Genomic DNA, 12024 nt, shown 5'->3' on the forward strand with positions numbered 1-12024 from the left:
ATTAAAATAATAAAAATATATTTATAAATAAAAAAAATTGAACACTTTATTAACTTTGTACACAATGCTCAGGTGTGTACGAACTATAATTCTAATAATTTTAAAAGCTAAACTGAAATATGCTTAAAATTAAGTAGTTAATACATATTTTTAGTTGATATTTTAGTTGTTACAGATTTTTATACCTGGTAATTCAAAAACTGCTCGATTATTATCAAAATGAATATAAAATAATGATTTTTAAAAGAAAATTGCATAAATAATAAGCTGTTAGGTTTTCAGCATCTTTGAGTGAGCGATTTTCAAAATTGAATGCAAAAAAAAAAAAAACTTTTTTTTAAAAATTTAATTAGTTTTGAGATGAAGCGAAATACTTAAAAATTGTAATAAACATTGAGGTGCTCAAACTTACGATTACTCTTCTGATTAAACTATTGCGATCCGATTACTCTTCTGATTAGACTGTTGATTAAACCAACTCTATTTTTCAGATCTATCTAGGAGAAAAAAATTAAAATCCGTCGAAGAAAAAAAAGACATGATTGTTCACGGAAGATACGTTTTTATGCTTGATTTCGTAAGTAAAAAAAAACGTTTGGCCAATTTAATTAGCTTATTTGAAGGTCAGAAGCTTAAAACGTTATAAAAAAGCCCACTTCTTTGTCGATTTTGCATTTTCTTTTATTCATTTTAAAACTTCTTGAATTTTTCTATACACATTTCAGAGTTTAAATGGAACAGAAAGGAATACGCATGTCTGGTATTCGCATTTCATAATAATTTTTTTAACATCAAATTATGAAAACAAAAAAAACAATTAAATGGTAAAAACCTTATTTTAAAGACTTATAATTTTAAGAATTTTGAATAAAATTCAATTAGAAACAAAAGTTTCTATAACTGTTTTGCATATTGCTTTTAAAAGATAGGAAAAAAAATGTATTAATATGTACATTTTTAGCGTTTCTCCACTAAAAACTTGCCACTGCAGAACTATTTACGAGTGAAGCATGGTATGTAAATCAGATTACTTAAATGAAAACTTATTTAGGTGTTCCTTTTTTACCTTTTTTTAACGCGCATAACAGTTTAACAATAACTAACTTCGCTTCAAAAGATAGATTGATTACTCCCTGATTCCCATTTCATATTATTGTTAACACTATCTATTCAACACATTTCAAAATGAATTTGTTTATTCCTGTAAGTAATGGAATGATACTCAAAAGAAAAAACGGACGTCATTTCGTATTTGTTCTTATCTAAGAATCTGAGTGTGACATTCGAACTTTTAATGAGAAGGAAGGAAAAGAAGAACAATTTCTCCTTCGTGTCTTCATGTCGTGGTTATTGTATTTGTCACGATTCCAAGATAAGATAAGGATTCAGATACTTGCAGAAGCCATAAAATAGGCTTTGGAAGGAAATAAAAACTATTACTAAAATAAAAAAAGAAGAAAGAATATACATGTTTCTCCTCTCACAAGGTTGCTGACAGAATAAATCCGATATTTAGTAAAAAGACAAATTACGACAATGCATTTGTATGCGAAACATGTTTTTTTATTCTTCTCAATGGTTTGGTATTTTAATTTTTTCTTCTTCTTGCATTTGGAACTAATGCTATTAATAACTTAATTTCAAAAACTAATTACTGTTTTCTAGTTTAAGAATGTAAGCTATTTAAATTGAGATTGATAGAGTTAAAAATACAAAATATTGAAAATTGTAGGAAGCATTCTATCGAGAGAAAAAAAAATTCAAATTATGTGTGAAAAAGGGGATAACCTCATATGACGATATGTATGCACAATATGTGAAGCTTTTTCAATATTGGTAGTACATTTAAATACTTTTTTTTTAATTTCCCATGTGTTGAAAATTTAAAGTTTTTGTTTTGCATACAACTTGCTTTGTAAGAATTTTCAAACAGTACGAAAAAAAAAATATACGGAAAAAAATTCTGCTAAAATTACTGTATAGTAATGCCATTTCTGGTAATAAAAAAAAATAAAATCTGGTTGATAAAACCAAAATATACGGTATTTAAACCATTCATTTGGCGATTGTTTCGTTCATACAGTAACAGTTTATCTGTTATTCTGGTTTTTAAAATTAATAGTTCTTACTAACACACATTTAGTAAAAAATACAAAACTGAAGAGCAAATTTAACCGAATAAATAGTTTTTATGTTATGGCATGATGAAAAAATTACAAAATTTTATCACATATTATACAATTATATTTTATCGTTAATTTTATTAAAATCATTACCAAAGTGCTTTGGTAAAAATTGTCAAAGTTTTTGGTATTACCATAGAGCCAGAAACACGGTAACTTTTACCATATTCAGGTAATTTAAGTTTAAATTTATTTCTAAGTAAAATTATTGAATGAATTTATAATTCTGTCTAGTAACAGAAACCTAAATTATCACGAAATTTTCCAATAAATAGCTTAAAAATATTTTTGCAAATCAAAAGGAGAAAATTTTGGACATTCATGATGCTAACTGAGTCAAAATGACATAAATTTTTTTTTTTAAAAAAAAGTATCAAGATATCGACAAATTAAAAATAAAAGTATAAAGTTTAAATAGGTTAGTTAATTAATAGCATACTTAACAAATGGCTGCAATAGGTACGATATATTTCACGGTTTGACAGATTCTTAGGAAAAGCAACTTAGTGCTTTGCATATTCAAATGAGTAAACACATACGAAACAACGCTATTATTTTAACAAACTTAAAGTTGTAACTTCATGCTTATTTATTTTCGAGCATTTAAGAACATTTTTTATGTTTTATGAACTGTGTCTGTAACAAAAAGTCTTTTTTCTTCGGCATGAAATATAAGGTTGAGAAAATTATTGTAACGTATGCAACGCCGATAGTTTTAACAAAAAGTGAAAAACATTTGAGTGTTTATGAATTTTCCCCTGTTCACGCATATTGAACTATTTTTAAATTCCATCATAGAATTTTCTTATGTAGTATGAAATTTATTTTTTTGATTTTGAATTTTAAAAAAAATACTTGAATATTTTGGAATTTTCCCTTAGTCACAAATTGATTTAAGTATATTGAATATTGAATATTAAAATATTGAATTATTGTCTCGGGAATCGATAAAGTAATTATCTCACGAGAGGAAATTTTTAACATTTTAGAGCATAGTGTCTGCATTTCAAGCAATTTTCCAAATTATATAAGAAAAAAGGTTTTTAGTTTATGTGACTCTCGCATCGTGTTTCGGCTTGAGCTCTGTCTGTTTCATAGTACATGACAAAATAATAATAATAATAATAATAACGTTACACTATAGATTTATTTTTAATAATTAGGTAATTTTTGTAAATAAAAATGTTTATATTTTTAAGACAGGAATTACTTTGATACCTAAAATATTTCACTTTTTAAATTCAGGGTTTAAAGCTAATAATGTTTATGATAATGATTAAAAATTATTTAAAAATTAATCGAAATTCAATTTACACAGTATGTATTCTTTACTCAAACCAATTTTAGATAATATTTTTCCTAATAATCTAATATAGGAATTAGTTAGGGCTAAAGGGTAAAGAATTAGTCAGAGTAAGGGAAAAAATGACAAATTTTAGAGTATTTAAATGATGATTGATTGATCATTTTACAAAAAATAAAAAAACATGTAATTATGTTAAAAAAAACTTACATACTAATTTTTAAAAATGAAAAAAATCAAATTTATAAAAGGAATTTCCTTACTTTTTTTGAAAAAAATTTTGCTTTAAAAAATATTTCTTTTTCTTTATTATGCGACTTTTTAACAATAACATTGCAAATGACTATGATGGCATTTTATTCAGTTAAGGTTTTGTGAATAATTTAAGCCATTAAAATTTTAATGTATATGTATAACGTATTCTAATTGTTAAACTAAAAAATATGAGAAGAAAGCATTTTATCTTTTAAAAATTTTATCAAGTCAATCATTTTATCAAACATGTCAATAGTTTCTTCTTGGTTTTTAAAGGTTTTTATAGTACTCTCTTCTCATTAGTGATCCCAAAAAATGGCGATGCTAGCAAAAAACATGGTGTGTTAAGAATATCGTTTCAATTTCATTTTAAAGATCTTAGTGCATGGAATGTGTTTCAATCATAAAAAGTGGGCGTTGCCATTTGAAAATTTTGAAATTTTGTCACTGTAACTTTAACCGCGAGAGCTACGTAATCATTTTTAATATCATTCTTGAGCGTATTAGATCATAATAAATGTAGGCAAAAAGGGTCCCTGGAAAAAAAGGTCCGGGTAAAAAAATGTGTGGGGGGGGGAAAGGTAGGGACAAATATTTGAAATGAGAAGATGAAATTATTCAAGGTCGAGTTTCCGTCGTTTGCACTGTCTCAATGTGTAATTTTTTTCTAATTTTGTGTTCCCTATTTATGGCATTTATTCATTACAAATTTATTAATGTTGAATGAGAAGAAAATAATCTTGAAAGTCTATTTTTAAATTAATAAAATTAAAAAATAAAATTTTATCATTAAATTTAAAAAAAAAAAATAAAAAATAACATATCTTTAACAAAAAAAATATTTTAAATACCTCTTATTAAACAAAGTAAAAAAAAACATGTCCCCTTTCCTATACCTCAATTAGCTAAATGAACTCCCTTTGCAAAAAAATTATTTAAAAAAAACATGTCTTTAATTAGAAAAAAAAAACATTTAAAATAAACAATCCTCTTTATAAAGAAAGAAATATATCCTACTAAAAGCCTCTTTCCCTGCAGACATTTCCTTTTTTCCTCAGGACCCTCTTTACCGGTACCTTTTTTCCTGGGACCTTTTATTCCGTCTACAGATCAAAATACCAAATACCTGAGTACAAAGTTTTATTCCATATATATATATATATATATATATATATATATATATATATATATATATATATATATATATATATATATATATATATATATATATATATATATATATATATATATATATATATATGTATCACTGCGCAACAATGCAGCTGCATACTTCTCCCCATTTATCGCATGCAAATAAGGTCTTTTCCCATGACTCGTCTGTACTAGGAAAAGTCAAAACAAATAATTTTATATGTTCCCACGTAGTATTCAAGATGATGCAAACACAAATAAGAAAGGTTCTTCGAAATAAAAAATAAAAAAAATTCAAATACTACTCCACTCATTGAAGTATTGGGATCTATACATAGCCGGAAACAACGCTACGTGGTCATAAAAATATCATCATTAATCTTTGACGTGCGAGTGTGTTTGAAAAACGACCGCCAACTATTACCATTATTTGAGATTAATGACTTACGATGCATCTTGAATTCTCAATGAGTACTTTCGAGTAAGAAGAGGAATGGTTTCTGGCAACCGGGCTTTGTTTTCTGAGGACTTCAAGAGTTGAGACGTTTCTTGGCTGACATTTTACTTTCCTTAAGTGCAGATGATTTTTTTGGAATTTTTCAAGGCTCAAAGAGATTTACTATTAGTCTCGATCTTAATTTTCTTCTTGGGAAAGAAAAATGACTTCCTGAATTTTTTTATTGTACAAGTAGAGTAGGGAAGAATAAAATATTAAGATACATTAAAACACATATTTTTTATTTCATTGCAGACGATGACGATATTCTTTCATCCATAAACTCATCAATGTTACTGTCTAAATTCCATGTTCAAATGTCTTTAATGTTTTATTTAGAATTATAAAGAATAGCTCTATTATTTTCCGACTTTTCATTTATTTATTTTATTAGTGTTGTTGTTGAATTATAGACCCACAAAATGTTACAAAATGTTTTTTGAATGTAAAATTTCTTTCAAATAGCCTATATTATCTTCCATTCCCTTCGAAACAGCATAGACATCGTCTGCAACTAATATCATATGATTTCTGATACATAACAGCAGCATATTAAAAATCGAACTATACTGTTTTATATGACTGTCCCTTATGTGAAATAGTGTATTTTACTTTATTTTATAACCCTCGTTGAGCAACCGTTCCGATTCTGAGTTTACTATATTATATTCTGAGTTACCCCCCCCCCCCCGAAAAAAAAATCAAGGAAACTCCTGGATCAAATATTGAGAGAAACGTGCTTTCGTGGAGGACTTTTTGATGGAACTAGCCATAGCCCCCGAGAATGGATGAAGGCCATGACAGTCGCAAGTTGAAGATTAGTTTTGTTATTAGCTATTTGAATATAGATATTTATTTGTTTAAATATTTATAAGTAAAGTTTTATTTATATAAATATTTACGCATATATTTATTTGTATAAATATTTATTTACATAAATCTGTATTTTTTATGAATACATACCTGACAACTTTTAATCCCTTCCATTATAATTTTTCCCAGTGCTATTAAAATGGAATTAAAAATTCAATTTTAAGCAAAAAAATACGTTGTATTTGAGAAAACTTAAGTTGACAACCATGATTAGTAACGCATATTGATATATATTAATTCTCGTAAACGTAATTAAAACACAACTTCAGTATATTTTGAAAAAGAACAACATCTACCTTTATTTACAGACGACTACTAACTAAAGTGTTGCCATGCAGAGACAACTAAGTTCCTTTACTTAATCTCGTTACTAGGTAATTACAGGCGTGCAACATCCTCCCCGCCCTGGTCGACCTCCAGGGGGATGACCAGCTGCACGGGTCGGGAAATTGTCCCTCCATTTACACGCAGTATGCATGTACGGGCTTTGTTGTCACGGCCTAAGATTACTGACTCGACGCGTGCTTTCCTCCAGGTGTGCCGAGGTCTGACGTCCTCCTGCAACAAGACCACATCTCCGACCCGGATTACAGTACCTTTAGATGGGTTCTTCACATGGTGAAATGTTCTCAAGTCCATCAAATACTCCTTCTGCCATCTTTTCCAAAAGGAGTCCATTAATTGTTGACGACTTCTCCATATGCGTGTTAAATCAGAGTCCGAACTCGATGGGCCAGAAGGGATAGTTGTGAGTCGTTTTCCTATTAGAAAGTGAGAGGGTGTCAGTGCTTCGTCCGGATCGTCTGTAATACCATATTCATGAACAATTGGTCTGCTGTTCACGGCGGCTTCGATATCGCATAGAACCGTGACCAGACTGGTAGTGTCTAAGCAAGCTTTACCAAGGGTCTTCCGCAGACATTGTTTGATAGTACCAATCATTCTCTCCCAAAACCCTCCCCACCAAGCCGCACGTGGGGCGATGAATTTCCATGTCATGTTGTGATGAGCATAAAACTGGTGTACCTTGGAAGAGGATATGATGTTCCACAAGGACCTCAACTCCTTGTCTGCAGCGCCGAATGTTGTGGCGTTATCTGTGTACACAGTATGAGGAAGGGAACGTCGAGATACGAACCGTTGTAGCGCAAGTAAGAAAACATCAGTGCTTAAATTAGACACTACTTCCAAGTGGATGGCTCGAGTTACAGCACACGTAAATATGACTATGTAGGCCTTTGTAACTAATTTTTCGTTTTTAACATAGAGGGGTCCGGCAAAGTCAATTCCAGTTGTTTCAAATGGGGTCGACTTTTGAATTCTTTCAGCGGGTAATGGAGCTTCTATCTGTTCACCACGCTTTTGCTTCAGTATCTTGCAAGGAAGGCAAGTGTGTATGACCTTTTTAATGGCTTGTCTTGCTCTTAATATCCACCATTTAGAACGAAGCTGAGAAAGCACAATCCTAACTCCTAGATGGTGCATTTTTAAGTGTGTGTGGCGTATGAGCAGGCTTGTAAAAGGGTGAGAACCTTCCAATAAGATGGGATGTTTTTCCGATTCTGATAAGTCAGAAAATTGCAGTCGGCCTCCAAGACGTATTATGTTGTTGTCAAAAAGTGGGTTGAGTTTTTCTATTTTTGAGTTCTTGGGAAGTGACTTTGATTTCGACAAGGCTTCATATTCTAAAGGAAAAGATTCCTTCTGAACGGCTTGTATCCAATAGTTGCAAGCTTGATTCAGTTCCGTGGCATTCAATTCACCAACCATCTTTTCTTGTGTTTTGCAGTTGTGAATAAAGCGAAAAATCCAAGATGTAACGCGTAACAATTTAAAGTAAGAGCTGTAGTTTCCAGCATTGATAATTGGCAGAGTAGAGACAGTGTAAAGAGTCTGCACTTTCTTCTTCTTTAATTCTAAGTTGTGAGTGTAATCTTCATAAGTGTTTTTAGAATCAGGCCAGTTTTCAGGTTTGATTAACCACTTAGGACCGTGCCACCAGATTTCTAGATGTCTTAGCGTTGATGGTGAAGTACCTCTTGATAATATATCACCAGGATTGTCCTTTCCAGGGCAATGTCTCCATTGGGAAGGATTAGTATGAGAAACAATTTCCGTTACTCGATTGCAAACAAATGTCTTCCATTTATTTGGGTCACTGCGAATCCAACCCAAAACTACTTGGGAATCACTCCACAATATTGCATTGGAAATAGGAATATTAGTTTCAGCACAGAAGTATCGCAACAATCGAGCTCCCATCAGAGCCGCTAGCAGTTCCAAGCGGGGCAAGGTGACTTTCTTGATAGGTGCAAGTCTGTTGCGACTACACACTAAATGCACGTTTGCTTGATCACCATGAGAACTAACTGTGTATAAAACTGCTCCATAGGCTCGTTCAGATGCGTCGCAAAACACATGAATAGTAAAGGGAACGTGTGATGAAACGCCTATAAATCGAGGAATTTGAAAGGAGCAAACGTCATCAAGTTCTCCAACAGCAGCATTCCATGAAGTTGCCAAATTAGAGGGCAGTATTTCGTCCCATTTAATTCCTAGAATCCATGTGTCTTGAAACAGAATTTTTCCAAAAATTACAAATGGAGAAAACAGTCCTAAAGGATCGTAGAAGCTAGCAATACAGTGGAGTAGACATCTCTTTGTAAGTGGTTTGTCTTGAACAGCGCAGAGAGAAGTTTTGAAAGTATTTCCGAGGGTGTCAGTTTCTGTATTCCACTCTATGCCTAAAGCTTTAACAGTTGTTTTGAATCCTTCATCTTGATCTCGTAATTGATTCTGAAGTATTGTTGAGTTTGTAGTCCATTTCTCCATTGGAATTTCAATCAATTGCATCAATTCTTTGACTTCTTTATGCAGTGTGGTGATTTCAGATTCTGTTTCAACACTAGCAACAAAATCGTCCATGTAAAGATGTTTATCGATCATGGGAGCAGCAATCGGGAATTCATTCACGTGCTTTGAAGCCATTTCACGTGTTGCAGCACATAACAAAAAGGGGCTGCATGCTAGTCCGAAAGGTAGACGAGTAAATCTGTAAGTAATTATTTCGTCCGTGAAAGATGGGTTAGTTTTGTCCTGTGCTAGTCTGTACCAGAAAAATCTTGTGGAATCTCTATCTCTTTCATGTAGGCTTAGTTGTAGAAAGGCCTTTTTTCCGTCACCTGTGACTGCAAATTTGTGCATTCGCAGTCTGAGTAGACAACCAATCGTTTCAGGTAAAAGATTTGGACCGATTTCTAAAGTATCATTCAGTGAAGGCATTCCTGGATCATGTGATGATGCATCGAAAACAATCCTCCATTTGGTCTCGTTAAGTTTCACTTTTTTGACAGCATGATGGGGTAGGTAAAATACAGTGTTTGAATTTGAAGGTTCTAGCTCACAAACTTCAACGTGTCCTTCTACAATGTAGTTTAGCATACAACTATCGTATTCTTTCTTCATAGCATCATTAGATGCAAGTCGCTTCTGGAGAGACTTCAAACGTTTTTCGGTAGTAGCTATGTTAGTAGACAAAATTGATTTTGTAAGCTTCCTAGGCAGAGACACAACTCTACGATTTCCCTCAGTTTGGTAGTTTTCGTGAAATTCTCTCATAATTTCATTTTCTCGAACAGTTTTGTTCCTGATTTGAGTATCTTTGATACCAATACAATCTAACTCCCACAAGCAACGCACTTCGTCATCCAAACAATCACCAGAAATTTGAACAGAAACATGGTGAACTGATGAATCATGTTTGATGGTTGTGTGTGTTCGTGACCCATTAAGGATCCATCCAAAAATAGAGGGTACTATGGCAAGAGATTCTGTAACTTTAATCGGGGGTTCCGTAGTGACCACATGCCAATAATAATCGCCACCAATGAGCAATTCGATGGGTAAGTTGTCGTCTCCTGGAGGGTCTGCAAGTGTTAGTTTTCGGCTTCGAGCAAATCGAACAACGTCCGCAGGGGCAGCAGGGTGTGAGGTATATCTGTTGGAACTTTCGAAAGCTGTTATAGAAACAGAGTTTTTGTTCCATAAACTTGAAAGTGAAAGTTGCACACATCTTCGCATGTTTCGTGAAGTACTGGGAGATTCAAAAACATGTACATTTAGTTGCTCAGTGCTTACAATTGGGAGTTTCAGTTTGTCAATGAGGTTTGCATCGACAAAGCTTGTCTGGCTACCTCCATCCAAAATGCATCGGGTTAACTTCGTAAGACCTGTGGGTCCAGTAACATACACGCGTGCAGTTTGTAAATGGGTAAAGCTAGTTTTAGGTATGTTGATGTGATGAACCTCACTATTTTGGATCGCAGTGTTTAGTGCAGATGAACAAATTGATACGTGGTGTTTCTTCTTGCATTTTGTACAGCGAGCAGTATCTTTTCGAGGGCAATTTGTCATTCTGTGTCCTCTATTAGTACATAAGAAACAACGGTTAGAGCCTTTTAACTTTTGTATGCGAGTGTCATAGTCAGTTATGGTTTCGCATTTCTGAGCCCAATGACCAGAAGATTCACAAAAGACACAAAATGGGGTATAATTCTTTTTCTTGTGTACAGAAGTGGACTTAGTATTTACGTTAAAGGCAGTAGTTGGAGTAAACGGTTCAATAACGTCACCTTTTATTTTTGACGTAGTTAATGCTCCTTGCACTTCTTGTGATAAGAACTCCATCATTTTCGTAATGTTTCCTTCGGCCAATTTTTCTCTTTGGGCATGAATGATCCACTGTTTACAAATGTCGTCTGGAAACGCTCGTAGTAATTTTGGAGCTAATACACGACCGTAACTGTCAATGTCTTCACCAAGTGCGCGTAAGGCCTGCAATCTTCTATTACATTCAATGTAGGTTTCATTTAAGGCTGTTGCCGATGAGTTGCGTACTGGTGTTAGATTTTCCAGAAAGTCCAAATGTGCTTGGATAATTCTATTTTTGTCCCCATATCTATCCATTAGTAGCTTTTTAGTGGTTTCATATGTGGCAGCAACAATACTGATACCATCAACTAAACGTCTTGGTTCGTCTTGCAAATAACCTCTTAAGAACACATGTTTGTCAATAGTTGAAAGGTTTGGATTGGAGTCTACAGAAGATTGGAATTGTTCCCAAAAACTTTGCCAATTTTCAATTTCACCGCCAAATGGTTCTAATTTAATCGTCGGTAGTTTCACTGTGTACGTTGGGCTAACAGTTGTTATCTGACCAGCAAGTGATGGATTAGTAACCGAATTAGTCGCCAAATTGACATTTTCAGTGCCCAAATTAAGATTATAGCTAGCGTTAATAGTTGGCGATAGTTTATTTTGGATGTATTTTCGGGCTTTAAAAATTGCGCGCTCAGCATTTTCTGTATAAGTTTCACATTGAGTAATGTCATTTTCATATTCGTCATCCGTAAAAAGAACATGGATTTCATTATCAATCGTTTTCATTTCATTTAAAATAGTTGTTAAACGACTTACCGCATATTCCATATCTTCATTCAAAGTATCGTCTGTCATGTTGTCAATCTCAGTTGAGACACGAGTTATGTTGCTTCGAATAGTTTTTCGTTTCCGCTTCAATTGCGACACTTGTTCTTCTTTCGTCGCCATTTTTCTTTCGTGGAGATCAAAATTCGCAATAGTAAAAGTTCGCAATAGTAATAGTTTCGTAAAAAACCTTTGGCGTAATTCGTAATAATTTTTGGCGTAGTTCCAAGTCGCTGATTCGTATGAGTATTTCGGCACCAGATATTAATTCTCGTAAA

At 32.8% G+C, this 12024-nt stretch overlaps 2 protein-coding genes across 3 annotated transcripts in view; one reads left to right on the forward strand and one right to left on the reverse strand.

The window, feature by feature from the left end:
- Positions 1-12024, forward strand: part of LOC107456132 (GATA-binding factor 5-A) — a 127343-nt gene that overhangs the window by 60297 nt on the left and 55022 nt on the right. The window lies entirely within an intron of this gene.
- Positions 6641-10342, reverse strand: LOC110282412 (uncharacterized). Its single transcript, XM_043048410.3, has one exon. It carries the CDS (start codon positions 10340-10342, stop codon positions 6641-6643), a length of 3702 nt encoding a protein of 1233 aa, XP_042904344.2.

Source organism: Parasteatoda tepidariorum, chromosome 7 (genome assembly GCF_982258835.1).
Source record: "Parasteatoda tepidariorum strain Cologne lab strain chromosome 7, Ptep-v5.0, whole genome shotgun sequence".
NCBI lineage: Eukaryota > Metazoa > Arthropoda > Arachnida > Araneae > Theridiidae > Parasteatoda > Parasteatoda tepidariorum.